This window comes from Schistocerca serialis, chromosome 3, assembly GCF_023864345.2.
Source record: "Schistocerca serialis cubense isolate TAMUIC-IGC-003099 chromosome 3, iqSchSeri2.2, whole genome shotgun sequence".
NCBI lineage: Eukaryota > Metazoa > Arthropoda > Insecta > Orthoptera > Acrididae > Schistocerca > Schistocerca serialis.
In genome coordinates, this window is record NC_064640.1 from 965,524,325 (window position 1) to 965,541,293 (window position 16,969).

The 16,969-nt window shown below is 52.1% G+C and overlaps 1 protein-coding gene across 1 annotated transcript; it reads right to left on the reverse strand.

The window, feature by feature from the left end:
- Window positions 1–15,851: 15,851 nt before the first annotated feature.
- On the reverse strand, window positions 15,852–16,518 carry LOC126471347 (uncharacterized). The gene is made up of 2 exons (XM_050099467.1): window positions 15,925–16,518; window positions 15,852–15,881 (listed from the first exon to the last, which is right to left on the reverse strand). Exons 1-2 carry the CDS (start codon window positions 16,516–16,518, stop codon window positions 15,852–15,854), a joined length of 624 nt encoding a protein of 207 aa, XP_049955424.1.
- Window positions 16,519–16,969: the final 451 nt, after the last annotated feature.

The window sequence follows — 16,969 nt, forward strand, 5'->3', positions numbered from 1 at the left end:
TATGGATTTTCGTCATTTAACGTCAAATGAAAGAGGTGCTCCAGTCAGTTTTTCGGATTTTCATGAAGTTTTCTTTGTTCGCTCCTACATCAATTTGGAATTGATAGCGCTTAAGTTGATCTTACGCTTGTTATAATTCCTGAATAGCGCTGTATTAAAATTTAAAAAAAACTGATGCATTTCTTTCTTGATTCCATAAAACCGCTAAACAAAAGCCCAAAGACGATCGAACAAGGTTCAGGATTATCGCTAGATATCGCGTTAAAAATAAAATCAAAAGGAAAACTGCAGCGTGAAATAACATTTAGAAAATGCTTCCATCATAAATCTGAGTAATATCTCACTTGTTACTATTATGGGAAAAAACCGCAAAATATTTTCTTCTTTGCTCTTTTCTTGCCGTCTGTTTTCGAAACGTTTGTTTCATTGTTTTGAAGTGGTAAGAGAATGTGACAGGAAGCTGTATTCGATAGGATAAATGTTTATTAACACTATTTCTAGTTTTAGATAGTTTACTGAAAGCAATACTTATAGTTCTGTGGTTTACGTTAGAGGAATGTGAAGCGTTAACTGTATGTCACATCTTAAAGTATAATCTGTCTTCCAATGAACAGTCGTGAAGCAACTACATAATTGAGTATAACTGTAACAGACTAAACTTTTACTTCTAGGCACATGTCCAATGAAGAAGTGAAGCTATACTCTGACACTGAAGTGTCTGTAAGCTAGACAACGTTGGTCGTTGTCGCGAGTGAAATATTCACAATGACAGAAGTGCAGCTCAGTTTGCAAATATGAAGGAACTCTGCATGCATCTATCAGCTCTGTCCTCCGAATCGCGCTTTCGAATTGCAGCTCAGGCTGACTGGGTATTACAATTCTCCCGTTGCTTTTGCGTTTAGGAGTGTAAATACGTACATGGATATCCCATACTAGATGTGCGAATTTCTCTCATTATTTTGTTATTCAAATATTATTAAAAATAATGAAGTGCAAATCGTATTCCACTGCCTTCTCGCTTTCATTTCAGAAACAAATTTATCACATTAACTAACCACGTATTTCTGTAAACTGTCGTTTCATTCACAGACGATCTTGGGGACAGCATACTGTTTAGAATAATAAAATCAATATTGCTCTAAAATTAAGCATAGATAAAATTATCCTAATAACACCTTATGAAAATAAAACTTTAACAAAGCCAACTGGACTCCGAAGGAGGGACTTCATGTTGCTTTAGTAAGTTGCTCTAGGACGTGATACTGACAGCGCGGCTGCGACTTTCCGAATGTACAGCTTTCAAATATTCGCGCGCACCTGTGTTTGCACCTGCACCTCTGCAGCCGTACAGGAGACAACGCTTTGCGCTTGCGCGACCTTTTTTTTTTTTTTTTTTTTTTTTTTTTGTGGTGGTGCTGAAGTCTGATGAACTTCGTTGATTTTTACTTCTGTAGGGAATGGAAGGGGTAAAAATTCTCTCTTTATTTATTTGTCCTTCTTTCAGCTTTAGTTTGAGCACACAGAAGGGTCCTTTAACTCGCTGCTTTTGGTGTGTGTTTGAAAACATGTGTGTAGAAGTGCTAAAGAACGATATGTCCTTAAATTATGGAGAATTACGTAGGGATATCATTTACGGAGGCTCAAATACTATCGCCTTCGGTACTTTATATTTGTGGTTGCGTAATGATTCTACCACACCTACTGTGGTGAGTTGTGGTGTACTGTCTCGTATCATGTCCAACTTCCGAAATAAGGTTCGTGCCTTCTCCTTGACCTTGTCTGAGAGGTAAGATTCGCTTAAGGCTCGATGAATGTCATGATTTCGGATCCACCATTGCGCTCCTGTGATCCATCGTAGGCATCTGTACAACCTGTAGCTTCTTGTAGTTAGTGGCACACGTAGTATCCCAAGAGGTCGATCCATACAAAATAGATGGTTCGACTGTGGCATGGTACAACTGGAGTTTCGTGCGTTGGCTGATGTATGAGCTCTTCAGAAATGGGAGGAGAGCTCCCAGCATTTTGAGGCCAGACGTCTTCTTCTCCATAATGTGATGACTATACAACAGTTTGGCGTCCAGATGCACTCCCAGGTATTTTACAGTTGTTGCCCAGGGGAGTGGCTGGTCTGATATCCGTAGGCGTGCATTGACGATGGGTCTCCGACGTGTGAAGACAATAACTTTGGTTTTCTCTGCATTGACCGTTATTTTGTTCATGTGGGTCCAGTGGTCCACTAAATCTAGTTGGCGCTGCATCCGTGTGACGAGGTGGTCCATTCTGGTGCCTGCAGTCAGGAGCGCTGTGTCGTCGGCATAGAAACTGGCAGTAACATGTGGCACCGTCGGGAGGTCGTTAATATATAAATTAAACAGCAGTGGAGATATGACCGATCCTTGTGGAAGTCCTTCAAGGACAGACCGTGTTGTTGAATTCTTGTCGTCAATACGAACATATAATCTGCGATCCTGAAGAAAATTATCGAGAAGTTTTAAGTAGCTGTCTGGTAGGGGAGTGGTACGTCAGAGCTTGACGATCAAGTTGCGTCGCCATACTTTATCGTAAGCCTTCTCTATATCGAGAAATACTCCAATAGTATGTCGTTTCTTGTTGAAATTGTCTTGGATAGATTCCGTGATGCGCAGTAGTTGTAACTCAGCCGATAGCTTCGCCTGGAAGCCAAACTGCTCCGGTCGGATGATGTTGTGTGCCACAAGGATGTCCAGCATGCGTTCCAGTAGGACACGTTCCAGGACCTTTCCCAGCGTCGGCAGTAAACTTATGGGTCTGTAGCTGTCAGGGTGTGAGAGATCCTTGCCCGGTTTTGGTATTGGCACTATTCTGGCAATCTTCCATGCCTCTGGGAAGTATCCAGTCCTGAGGCAGCTGTTCACTATCCGGGTGAGAAGCACAACAGGCTTTCTCGGGAGGTGTTTCAATTCCGTATTGCTGATTCTATCTGCTCCAGGTGAGGTGTGTTTGCTATACTTGATAATCCTCCGAATTTCCTCCGGCGTTGTCAGCCGGGGCATAGTGTTGATCGGGGCGTCCCGAATAGCTTCCCATTCCGCCGCTGTGTCCTCCTCTGCACGGTGGAGTGCATCATCTCCATCCTCCGTGGGGGGCGTAGTCATCTGTTGTTGGTATGTATCCGCATACAGCTCCGCCTGCGCCAGTGAGTCGTACAAGAGGCCATGAGGTCCTCGAATTGCCCTTTTGGGGGGCTGTTGCTGTCTGAGACTTTTAACTATTCGCCATTCATCTTTGGTGCGTAATAGAAAGTTGTCCATTTTGAGTTCCCACGTGTGTTGCTTCCAGTCCTGAACCTTCCGCCGGAGTTCTCGGGTTAGTCTGTGAGTCTCCCGTCTATCATCCGGATGGCGGTAACGGACCCATCGTTTCCGAAATCGATTGCGCCTTGTCTTAAGTTCCCGCAGTGGTGGTGGAAACTCGTCATAATTGACTTCTGGTTGCAGGTGCTCCGTGAGTGCTCGTTGTTTCTCGTTGTTAATCTTCTTCGTGAGTACCGCGACTGCCACATCAATCGCTTCTCTGGTTATAACAACCTGGGTTGGTCGCACATTGTTGTTGAGGTACGCTTGGAACTGCTGCCAGTCGTAAGTTCTTGTCGTCGGCAGTGGGAGTTGCAAAGTAGCCCTCTGTATGAGTCCTAACACCGGTCTGTGGTCCGACGAAAGATCATCCAGCGTCCGCAGTTGGAGATTCGGGTTGATGTTCTTGATTATGGCGATGTCTAGAACATCAGGGTCTTGTGTCTGGACGTAAGGTATCCTCCTCGGTTCCCGTGGTCCATGGACGGAAACATGTAAATTCTCAGCCAGTGCAAACAACATATGTCCTTTTGGGTTAGTCTTACGGGAATTCCAGGCAACATGTTTACTATTAAGATCCCCTCCAAGGAGGATCTTGTCGTAACCCTCTGTAACAGCGTAAAGATCTTCGGGGTGGAGAGGCTTCTTTGGGCTAAGGTAAGCCGCAATACAGGTAATGTTTCCGAGCGTCGTGTGGATTATTACTGCCGTGGCCTCTAAAGTCTGGAGTTGGGGTAAACGTTCTTGGTTGTGACGAATGCATTTTTTGATCAGAACTGCGGTCCCACCACCCCGTTGGTCCCGTCTGTCCGTCCGGTAGATGTGCATGTTCCTCAAGCGGAGGTCGGTTGACTCGCGGAGATGTGTTTCGGAGACAAATGCTACGTCTATCTTGTGGCGATGTAAGAAGTCCGTGAATTCTATTTTCTTCAGTTTCAGGCCGTTGGCATTCCAAATGCAGAAGTTAAGTTTCCTCGTGTGATGCCGTCTATCCATTTAGGGTGTTTGAAAAGCTGTCAGTACGCTTTCGACAAGCGAGAGGATAGACGTCAGCTTCTGCTGGAGGGCGGTGAGTAGTTGAAGAATATCTGTTAACGCTGGTGTAAAGGTGGTCGACCAGGCAGATGATGTCTCCACTGGTGTTGGCGTCGGTGGATGGGCATGTATTGCTTCGGAGTACGAGCGCTGTTGTCTTGTCTGTCGTAGTCACTCTGGGTGCCGGTTGTGGTCGAGAGGCGATTGTTTCCACAGGGAGAGGTGCCGCTTGTTGTTGGGTGGCCGGAATCGCTGCCATGGCCGAGTTCTTAACAATTATAGGCCGTTGTGGGGTCGACTTCTTTGGTGTCCTTCTAGTATATTTCCGTAGGAGTTCTTGAAATTTGGGGCAGCCACGGAAGGTCGCTGGATGTTCTTGGTCACAATTGGCGCACTTTGGGGGCGCCGTCCTAGGATGGGTACAATTCGATGATTCATGGGATCCACCGCAGCGGACGCAGCGTGCTGGCATGCTGCAGTAGTTCGCTGTATGCTCGAAACGTTGGCAATGTCGGCACTGGACTGGTCCTTCTTTACTATTATAGGTTTCTATTATCACTCGTGTGTAGAGCAGGTATTTGACATCATAGATCTTGTCACTGTCTTTTCCGGATGGGAGGGTGACTCGGTACACAGGTTGCGGTATCAATTGTTTCGTCTTCTCGTCACGTTCCTTAAATTGGTAGACTTGTAGCACTTTGAAGCCTTTTTCCTTGAGGGCAAAGGAAAGTTGTTCTTCGGTAACTTCCGCCGGAAGGCGTTTGACAACTACTTTCAGTTCCCTGTCGTCTGGTGCTTGATTCGTAAAATAGGAGAAGCTGTGGTTCGTGAAGAATTTTATTGCACGCCTTTGGTCTTCGAAGGGCTCAAAGTGGTATTTGATGCGGTCCTTTTGGTATATAGCTTTAAGGTTGCCCTCTAGAAGTCCGTTGAGCGTTTCATTGAGGTGAACGTAATCCTTTGTGTAATAAATTGTGACTGGGGGCACTTTGCGAAGCACATTCTTGTCTCTGTCCACGGCTTGTGCGGCATTAGAAGTCTGTGCCTGCGGTTTGTTGGTGGTTGATGGAGGCGCAGATTGAGGTGCCAGTGGCACGAATCGGTTCGTTGTGGGGATGGTCTCCGTTCGTCTCTTAGCCGGGTGGGCTAAGTCCTTGGCTAATGCGTTGCTTCTGCGCCGTTTGTTGTATACGAGCGTAAAGTCCCCCTCTGCGTGTGGGGAGTCGTTGTCGTTTTCTGCTGGAAAGGCCGCTGCCATCTCCGCGTCGTCGACCGTTTGGTGGGAGTGCTGTGATTCGACATCTGAGTCCACAGATGGAGATGCCAGACAGGTGTCGTTATCCTGCTCTTGCGTGTCCCGTGAATAGCGGATAAGGCGTTGTATGTCCTTCAGCGTTTCTTTGTCCTCCTCCCGACATATATCGAGTCTTCTGGCGTAGTCCTGGCGGTCGTCTTCATTGCTGCGTCCGTCGTGATGTGACGTATGACCGACGTCCGAATACGGTTTCGTCGTGTGGTGTGTAGTCTTCTGCGGTCGAATAGCGCCTGTCGATCGTCGTTCTATCCTGTCATGAACCGGTGCCGTAGCCTGGGTCGTCAACCTGGGATCCGTCCAGTGTGGAGCGGCCGCTGGAACGTCCGGCGGGCCAGGCCCAACCGACCGACCAGCGGCCGACTCCGGCTCGTCCGAGGCGGCTGCCCCGGCCGCGCGCGCATCGTCCTCGCTCGTCGGCATCGCGAACTCGACTGAACCACGTCGAGATGTGCAGTGCTTCCGCTGCCAGCAGATTGGCCACGTGGCTAAATACTGCCGGCGCAACCAAGTTGCGTGCATGAAGTGCGCGGAGCCGCACGACACCCGCGACTGCACAAAGCCGCACGACGTAGCGCCGAAGTGCGCAAACTGCGGAGGAAAGTCTGGCGTGAGGTCAGTCGCTTGACGGCGCGTTTCGGCGCGGGCACGCCCGTTGCCGGCGCGTCGTAAGGCACGGAAGCTCGCACTGGGGCGTATCGCTTTCCAGTCGGGTGTGCAGCGGCAGTCCTCACAGGGGAAGTGATGCGTCTCTTATAGCCTCTCCTTCCCAAGTGGCTCTTTCCGCCTTACCGTGGTGCCAGACGTTAAGCTCGGCATTCTGCCTTGCGACAAAAGGGAGAGCTGCGACCCAACCCGATGCGAAAGCGAAGGGTGCGTGGCACAGGGGGAGCTGTGTCGAGGGACCGAACACCAGTCCCTTTCTGTTCGCAGGGCACAGTCCAGCAGGTGCTCTGCATGCCGGCGATCTCGTTTGTCGGCGTGGGATCGCGGTGCGAGTCGGCAAGGGTGCTTCGCCGCGCCCCTGGGTAACCGGGGCGTGTTCTGCCAAACCCAGGAGGTGGTGACATCGCCTGGGCCACTTTAGATGGGTCCAGACCGCTGAACGTCTGGGGGACCGGCCTGCCACCTGAGTAGGAGTGGGTCCTTGGCCGAGAGGTGGAAACTCGGGCAAGTAGGCGGCGAAGGGCGAGAGGTGCATCCGCCTCTCTGGAGTGCGGGGTGCAGTTGCCGAGGAGCGTCGCGTGAAATCGTCGATGACGGAGACACCGAGGGGGACCAGTGCACTGGTGACGGTGCGCTGAACCCAGCAGCTCGGAAGTGCCCTTGACCTAGGGGCGAGGTTGGTGGGTGAGCTGCAGAAGTACCCCCCACCCCCCATGCCAGAGGAGCCGGTCCGGGGTAAGATACGGGCTCCCACCCCTTTTTTTTCACTCGTCAATCAATATGGCTACAACTGAGACGAGTGAATCGAGTGCGCTCAAGCGAGCATCTGCGGTGCTTGATCCCTCTCCACAGGACGAGACGGGACTGGCAGAAGACGAAACCGTCACACAGAGACATGCACGTGTCACGCTGCTCTTGGAGCAAAACATTAAGAATGGGAAGATAAGTCAGGCGGCATTGTCTATTATTAAGAACGAGCTGGCTGCATGGGCCATCGCCCACGCCAAGCTTGAAGGCCGCGTAGAGGAGCTAGAAAAGGAGAATGAAAGATTACGAAGGCAACCAACAAAGACTTGGGCTGGAGTGGTCGCGCAAGCACCGCCAAAGCCACAAACCACGAAAGAAACGATCGCCAAGGTGACCAAGCGGTCAGATACGGCGGTCTTCCTCAGAACCCTACCAGGCCAAGACACGAGCGTTAAAAAGATACAAGAACTGCTAACCAAAAGTATTGATCCGGCAAAAGATAAAATTAGAGTAAATAAGGTTAAACCTAGTAGAAACTCAGTGATTGTGGAGGTGGCTACAGAAGAAGACAAAGAAAAATTGTTAAAGAATCCCAAGCTGAACTCGGTGGTCAAGAGTGAACCGCCGAGAAAAAGGAACCCGCTGGTCATCCTATACGATGTACCAGCAACAATGACAAACGAGGAACTGTACCTGAGCGTAAAGGACCAAAACTTTGACCAAATGAATGAAAATGAATTTAAGGATTCTTTTAAATTGAGATTTAAAACGGGACCTCGGGACCGTGATGTTGTACATCACGTCGCCGAGGTCACAGCACCTATGTGGAAGCAGATTATAACAATGGGCAGACTGTATGTTGGCTTCCATGCCATTAATATTAGGGATTACCTTGTGGTACCTCGTTGCCATAATTGTGGAGACTTGGACCACATTCTAAGGCACTGCACCAGGGGGTCGGCTTGCTCCAGGTGCGGCGAAGATGGTCACTCACGAAAAGAATGTAAAGCCGCAAGTGTGTGCATTCCTTGCAAAAGACGTGGGAAGAAAAGCTGCGGAGCCCCAGGACGAAACTGCCTACATACCGCATGCTCGAGCAGAGACTAATATCTAGAACGGACTATGGCTGAGTACATCAAACAGAACAGGATGCCAAAGCGAAAATCCCCTAGCAAAAGGAGGAGGCATGCCATTAGGGCAAATAGGTTTAAAGAATTCATAAAGTCTCTTTCGAGAGATCCGATACCTGAGACAGTTGACAAAAGTATCCAAACAGATCCACCGAAAATCGATAAATGTATCCAGACGGAAACCACCCCTACGGCTACTCCCTCCTCTCTCAGCAGGGAAGTGAAGCCGACAAAACACCAGCAACGGCAAATGCATCCTGTGCCTGAGTTCCCAGCAAATGAAAGTAACCATAAAGAACAAAAGCCTGTGCAAGAGAGCACAATAACAAGCTCTCTAGACACCCCAGTGGTAAGACTACCACCAGTAGATCCGGTACGGATATACCCAAATTTAGAATTTACAATGCAACTGGCGAGATTGGAGCAGCCGGCTACCTTGACCACTGCCTTAAGACATGTGGTCCGCGTAGGACACGAATATGGAAGAAGAGTCACCTTCTCGGTAATGGAGGCTGTAGACAGAATACAGCTTAGGTCAGTGAATCTCCCCACCGACTTCGGAGCCCCACCGGGGCGGGAGCCCACAGAAGAAATGGACGAAATGGAAACGGACCCAGATCCAGCACCGCCACCTCCCAAGAAGAAGATGGCGATGCGGATCTCCAAGGACCTGGAAGGGTTGCTTGCATTGGCCGCCTCCGAAAAGGTTGAGGCAGCCACCAAGGAAAACGCAGCCCCGGTCTCCGTCAAAGAACAGAAGAAGGCTGTTTCACGACAGCCAACAGTCGTCCAGACCGTACCACGAGACGCCGGGAACGATCTCGCCATCCTCCTAGAGGGGGGGAGTTCGTTCGCCGAGCCACAACGCAGTCGGCGCGTTGGGGCCAGAGAAGCCAAGAAGAAGTCGATATCCGAACCTATCCCAATCTCAGTTCAATCCACACCCTAAATCATACCAGAATTATCCTTCCAACACAATCCTACCAACATCCAAAGAAACACCATTCACGATTCTCCTAAACCCATCATTTCGAGACCCTTATTTTCCGACAGAAGGTATGGGCTCGAGCAGTCCCGGTCCTTCGAATCACAAACGAGGGATACAGATATCCCATCCGACACTCCACTCCGCCCGGACGGGTTGGCTCGCGCCGGACCGTTGTTACGCGGGCTGGATGGTATGATGCGCCGTCGGTCCGGAGGCGGTGGTCTGCGTCCTGCAGCACGGCGTTTCTCTCTCCGTGGGGTGACTGTGTGCCAACCATAATCGTTAACAGAGGCTTTTCTGTTAGTAGCACTCCCTGCCTGAGCGGAAACGGAGTGACTGACTGGGGCCACTCGACGTAACCGTCGGCAGCGCAGAGGGAATGCGCGTGTACGTCTACAGTAGAGAGCCTGTATAGGGAGAGAGTGGCCAACCGGACGATACGGCGGCCATTTTTCTGCCAAACTGCGGACGGGACTTTTGATGGCCAGTAGTGGAGTACACACTCAGCGAATCAAAAGCACAAGACAATATGGCGAAATCATTCGTTAAATGCCTTTCTTTACAGCTATAATATACTCATAGTAGCCTACTACATACAGCACAGGAAAATTTGATACAGTGGCTGTAAAAATTATTCGTTACTTGCATTTATCTCCTTTAAAGCTCGTTTACTAGACATACTGCAATGAAAGTAACGTAAATAGAAAAAAATATAGTGTATAGCATATGTTTTGTATCGGAAGTGCATAACGCTAAAGATTTAACGTACCTGTATGACGTCAGATGAATGAAAGTCGTAAGCAGTTGCTTTCTTGTGACATGCAAAAAGTGTGAGCGTATTAGTACTTCTTGTCACGTCTTCAAACTATTTGCATGTCCCAAATAAACAACTGCTTACGACTTTACTGAATACCTCTCGTAGATAACAAACGAAAAAGATTACAAAAATCGGGTAATGTGAAATGTAGGCTACTGTAATAACGACCAAATATAACAAGAAAACTACCGTATCCCTTCTGCCCCACAGTAAGTAGGCCTATTAAAAACTATCTTCAAGAGTTGGTTGGTTGGTTGTTTCAGGGAAGGAGACCAGACAGCGAGGTCATCGATCTCATCGGATTAGGGAAGGACGGGGAAGGAAGTCGGCCGTGCCCTTTGTAAGGAACCATCCCGGCATTTGCCTGGAGCGATTTAGGGAAATCACGGAAAACCTAAATCAGGATGGCCGGACGCGGGATTGAACCGTCGTCCTCCCGAATGCGAGTCCAGTGTCTAACCACTGCGCCACCTCGCTCTATCTTCGAGAGTACCTACAATTATTTACTACGAATAATGTTTCACTAACCACGACAACTGCGGAAAACGTGCTAACATCTTGCTTGCGTCAACAGTCAGGCAATAATACTGAAACCAAAATAATGCCTAGTGTTCTGATTCTGGACGAAATAAAGTTTCACGCTATAAAGTCGAGTGAGCATGGCACAATTATTACAGGAACTTTCCGTTTCCAGCAAGGACTGTCAGATATTGGCTTCAGAAAAGCTTATGATGCTACCAGTATGCACGAACTGTTAAAGAAATAACAGCTTAAAAATGCAGTAAATTGTAATAGGCCTACCTGTTTTGCGTGACTGAAAATATTTAAAAAAACTGACATCTTACAATCAGAGTTTTCTGGCCAAAGTGAAGAACCAAACTTTTTATAGGCGTAACTGAATATTTCGGTTAATATATACCATTAAGAAAGTTGTACCTGGACTTTATTACAAGAGTTACTCATTCCTTCCTGGTATCGTTTACGAACGTCTGCAGAATGAATTACAGATGTCAAAAACAATACTGTACAATTACTAACGTGTTTACTTCAAACATGTAGGTCTACCGACTTCATCACAAATAGCTTCATTATTTCAACTCGTATTTGAGATCGCAGACGCTAATTACGTTCTAAAACGATAAACTAAATCGAACGTGCATGCGCAACGCATAACAGGTCTCTCAATAATTCAAATACCTTTTAATCGTTTCCAAAAGTCCTCTGAACTTCAATTCAACTCAAAAGCTAACATAGGAAGCGCGAGAGACGTTTGGCAGAAAATGGCACCAAAGCTAATCAACCAATCACGGGCAACTTCACCTATGGCCACTCTCTCCCCATACAGGCTCTCTAGCCTGCAGCAGCCGAACGACGTGGCCAGCGCACGCCACTGGGTACAGAGGCCGGCGCAAGCAACGGCGAGCCGCGGCTTTTACTAGACTCTGCACCTCTGGCCGGAGCGACGCGTTCGGCGGCAGGCGTCGGCAGCGTGCTGCCTTCATCTCCCGAACTGCGCTCGGCACTCGTGGCGACGCGGCTGACGTCGCAGAGCGTATCGACAGGGGGATGCCAGACTACCGCGGCGTGCGCACACACGGCTCGCACGACGCGGGGGCAGCAACCACCGCCGTCCTGGATGTCGCAGACACCTGCACACTCACACAAGGCGAGGGCAAGGCAGCCTGTGAGCCCACCACGCTGCTGCGGGTCAGGACCGCCGCGTAGGTTAATCCTAAGTCCAGCTGGTCTGTCCTACTAGCTTCGGGGACCGGACTGGTCTGTGGCCATAGCCCCTCTCTATTATCTAAGGCTAGGCGGCCTGTGGTACTACCCGGGCCGCTGTCGCCTGGGGCTTTCGCCCAGCACTAACTAAGGACGAAGGGCCTGTCCTCCTAGCTTCGGGGGCCCTCGCCTGTGACCTCCCGCCAGCCGACCTCTCTGGGTGCCCCAGAGTGCCGGACACAGCATCGTGTCCCATACTCACTCTCCCCCGACCGGCATAGCCAGGGGTAGCGGATGCTGCACTGCAGATCCGCTGATGGCCGCTTTCATCTTCAGCCGCGGGTCGCGTCGGCCGCAAAACTCGCACTCGAAAACGGGAGTCTTTTCCGGGTCGTGCAGCCTTCTGTATTGGAGGAGAAGGGCCGAGTGGTCCTTATAATCGCCAAAGGTTGGCCTGCCGGCAGCCTTGGTGACGAAGCAGATCCGGCAGCGGAAGACCTCCGTCGGCAGCGTCACCACCAGCTCCATCGTTCAAGTCGCGGACCTGAAACAGAAAAATAAACGCGACCGCTTCTCGGTGCAGAAATCAGTCCATTTTAGCCCATATTAAGTTTATAAGAACAGATTTTTTAGTCATTGAGGTAATACTTGGGAAGGAACGTAGGAGAGGTTCACAGTCGGTAAGGAGAAAATAGCCGCGAAGGTGTAGCTCTACGGCGGCTGCCGGACACCGGAGCATCACACTTCGGGCCGACGTAACTAAGAATTATCTCGGAAATATAAGATCTTGGGTTCTGGCCAAGATGGAGAGAGTCATAATCTTGTGTTTAGCCCCAGTGGAGACCCAGACGTAGCTGGCCGGGGGAAAAAAAGGAAGACGAGCAGAGTGGAAGGCTCATACGTCGCTACCAACTCTGCCGCCGGTGTCGACAGCAAAGGCTGGACACACAGGAGACCGGTCTGCATCTGCCTCCCTGCAGATCGCTGAACCTCGATCGAGGAAGGGCCAGATGGGGCCTGAGCATCTCGCAACCCTCAGTCATAATCGGGAGATAAAGAGGGAGGAAGTATTCAATGCAGGGCAGGTCCGGCAGTAACACCGGCAGTTGCTACCCTCACAGCAAGGCCGGCCACGTTCCGGAGCCTGCTGCTGCAGCTTCGCCATATTCGGGTGCTGGAAGACCAGTGACTAAAGAAAATACATCGCATATAAGTGTGTTTTTTATCCGACCTTGCCAGCATTAAGCTGATAAGAACAGATTTTTATTTATCGAGATAATTCTTAGTTACATTTTTACGAAGTATAAATTTAGGAAAAGAATATTCATGACTCTATACAATGCGAGTTTTACAGATTTAGTAAGTTTAGATAAAATTTAGAGAAACGGTTCTAACCGTACTTAAGTATTGTATTACTATTCTAGTTCGTGGGTTAAGCCCACCACTTAAATATTGAGAGACCGCGTTAGGCGCGGGTACTTACGTATGTCATCCTTAAGAGTATTACCGCGATAGGCGCGGCCTTACTTATGTCAGACCACGGTAAGTTGGACCTAATTTAGGGGCTATTTTATTTTTCCATTCTTCTCCATGCCCTGACAGCACACTGCACATGCACGGCTGCCAGCGGCTGGTGCGCCACGCACGCAGGCGGGTCACACTCAGCCGGACTTCTCCCCTCTGTCCGCCTTGCGGCAGACGTCACTGGGGTGTCGTGGCAGGAGGGCGTTGCTTCCCACGCTGGCTGGAGACTGCCGGGCAGTAGGCACACGTTTGGCGCCGCCTAGCACCGCGCCAACCGAGGTGGGGGCCATATTCGGCGGACACCACGGAAGGAGGGGCACCCGGCAGCACCGCACGCACCGCTACTGACTCGGCACTGCTGCAGTGCGGCGCGAAGATGGTGTAGCGCCGCAGGTCCCGCGTCGTGGAGGAGAATCTCGACACCGACGTCACGAAGGCACCGACCTCGAAGTTCTCCGACGACTGCAGTCTCGAGGGTCTCGCAGCCTGACGTCAGAGCATGCCACAGCCTAGGGGGACACATACTGGCGGTAGCCAATAATGTGTTCCATATTAATGTCGCGGGACCACTTGATGGTGTCAGAAACCATCAGCCGCCGCATCAGTTGGCAGTAGCGGCTGGCGATGCCTAAGTGCCGAAGCACAGCATCATTCTGGCGGTCCCACGCCCCCAGACTGCCGACAACCAGGGCGTCGACAGTGACGGAATAGCCGCGAGTGGCTAATCCGCGCGCAACGTCGGCGTACTTTATCTTCTTCAGTTGCCGAGCGCTGTCGAGCGCAATCCGCCTATTCTCGAAGGGGATCGTCACATCGACGATGGTCACAGTCTTCGCGGCCTCGTCAGTTATTACGAGGTCCGGACGCAGCCCACTGCTGTCCCCTATGACAGCTTGGTTGATCCTGATGTCAGGAACAGCAGTGTTTCCTCTTCTTGGCCGTCCAGCGACTGCTGCCGCGAGGCGGTTGAGGACCGCGTTGTGGCGATACTGCAGGGCTGCTGAGTGCACCATAGACGCGTTGATCACGTGTGGGAGCGTCTCATTGTTGTGGCCATAGCGTCTGCAGGCTTTGTTGTTGTTTGCCCGCCCATCGAAGCGGCGACAACCGTTCAGAGGCACGACTCCGAGCCTGGCGCGGTGAATGAAGCGCCAGTCTGCGAAGCGAGTGTATTTGCCTCCCGCCATGAAGTGGTTGGACGCTGTGGACTCCCTGGTGCACTCGAATACCTTCCCCTGGTCAGGTTTTCTGAGTAGGAGGTTGGGCAGGCGCTGCCTCAGACACTCGCGGAGCGTCCGCGAGAGAAGACGTTTGGCGCCCCCTCCCACCCGGACATGCTCGACGCCAGTGTTGGCGGTGCGTCCCACGCTGCCATCATCGTGCTGCGGTCCATCGCGGCCATCTTCGAGGTGTCGTGTAGTCCCAGGCGCCGCCCCCTCCGTGGCCGGCTGCGTCACCCCTCCGATGCCGCCGTGTTCCGCGTCGTCAGCGATGGCGGGTCGGCCGTTGACCTCCACCTGCAACTCAGAGAGCAGTTCACTCCAGCGCCAGGTGACGCCACGCGGCGCTAGGCGCCTTGTGGCGTTCCTGACGCGTGTCCACAGTGACTGGATGTCGCCTCCGTCACGTGCGAGGTGACCCTCAGTGCTGCCGCTCAGGTAGGTGGCCAAGTCGGGCCGACTCGGCTCCCTCCCCAGTCGGCGGCGAGCGGCCGTAGATAGAGTGGCCCAGGCGATGTCGCGGACGGTGGCGTCGTCGCAGTGCAGCATGCGGAAGCCGTGGACGATCGTCGAGATGACCGCAGCGTCCGCGAGCGGCGTCAGGCCGTATCCTCGCTCTCCCAGCGCGAGGTACAGCTGTTCAGTGGACGCACGCTGTGGAAGGAAGAGCCATGATTTGACAGCCGCTTTCACTGCCTTGTCGAGTGCAGATAGCGGCCCCTTGCGTACCGCTCCGCCCCGCATGACAAAGTCAAGCCTAGGGAGGAGGAAGACACGCACAGCGTCAATCTTCTGCCAGGGAGCCAGCAGGGAAGCGTCCAGGTGCTGCAAGTCACGTCGAATTGCCGCGATCGCATCCGTTGGCGTCTGCGAGACTTTGTACCCGGTGGGAACGCCAAGATGGAGGTAGGCGTCACCCGCACCGAGCACGGCTGGTTCTCCCCCTTGCAGGGCGAATACCGAGGCTAGTGTCTGCCGACGGCGGATGTGAAGCGTGGCACACTTCGACGGCTTGAAGGTAAGCCCGGCCCACGTCGCCGCCTCACCCACAACATTGAGGAGCGTCTGCATCGCCTCTGAATCCCGCGCCAGAAGCACGATATCGTCCGCATACGCCAGTGCACTCACACTGACGCCGCTAAGCGGAATACCACACTCATTTCTGAGCGAGGTTGCGGCGCGAAGTACCGGCTCGAGCGCGAGGTTAAAGACGATGGGCGACAGTGGACAGCCCTGCTTGACCCCCGCCTGGATCTCTATCTCCTCCGTTAGTCCGTCAGATGTACGGACGCGGGTGGAGCAACCATTGTACATATCGGCAATTAGCTGATGCAATTGCTCTGGCAGTCCCATCCTGCTCAGTACTCCAAGGAGGTGAGCGTGAGGCACTGAACCGAAGGCATTCGCCAGATCGAGCCAAGCAAAGCATGCTTGGCCTCCCCTGCGCCTTGCATCATCAATTGCCGTCTGCACAATGAAGTTGTGCTCGTAGCAGCCTTCAAACGTGCGGAAGCCCTTCTGTTCTGGGGAGAGCAGGTTCAAACGCTCTGCCCAGAGAGAAGTGCGGTCCGCAACGATTGCAGCAAAGAGCTTAGAGATGGTAGAGCTCAATGCTAAAGGCCGCCAGTTTGTCACATCCGAGACGTCCCCTTTCTTGTGGATGAGGACGGTAGTGGATATTTTCCACTGCACCTGAGTCTTCCGCTCATTCCAGCAGCGCGAGAAGATCTTAGCTAGCACGTGGCAGCCAGGATCCTCACGTCGCAAGTCCGAGTAGGTGACTCCGTCTGACCCAGGAGCAGTATTGCTCGCCTTCTGGAGCCGCTGTTGCACCTCTGAGGGGGTGATCGGCGGCAGGACCTCCTCGCTGACATCAGGAGGCATGGTGGCGGCAAAGTCCGGGACAGCAGCTGGTGCATCTGAAACAGAAAAGTCAGATTTAGCATATACTTTCTTGAAGTGCTCCGTGAGCACGTTGCCATCGATTTGGCAGTACGGCGACGTCTCGCCAAGGACGCGCTGCATCGCCTTGCGCCGGTCCGCGCGGTACAGCTTCTGAATCTCAGACGCTGCATTCGCGTCGTACCGACGCTCGGCGGCCGCCGCGCGCCGTGCGCCACGTCCACCGCGCTGCCCACCGCGGCCACGTGTAGGGTCAGGGGGAGGGGGATTGGCAGCAGCGTCGGCGCGGCCCTGGCCGCGGTGCGCTGCTGCTGGTGGCCCATCCTGTCGATCTCCGGCTGCCTGGCGTTGTGGCTTCGTCTCGGCGATCTCGGAGATGAAGTCCTCGACGACAGCGACGAATGCGTCCCACGGCTGGTCGTGGGCGCTCTCCAGGGGCGCCAGCCAGCACCGCTGCCTCTCCGTTAGCCGAGCGTCGGCTGGGGCAGGGGAGGGCGGAGCTGCCTCGGTTGCGCCCTGTACGGAGGGTATAGGAGGGTTGGTCAAGTTTGGTGGAGGACAGGAGTTTTGCGGC

What these genes read in the sequence shown, in the direction of transcription:
- LOC126471347 (XM_050099467.1), bottom strand. Translation starts at nt 16,518, where the DNA reads ATGCAGCGCGTCCTTGGCGAGACGTCGCCGTACTGCCAAATCGATGGC. An exon ending in CAAGGCGCAGGGGAGGCCAA is followed by an intron (nt 15,882 to 15,924) that starts GCATGCTTTGCT and finishes CCTTCGGTTCAG; the next exon opens with TGCCTCACGCTCACCTCCTT.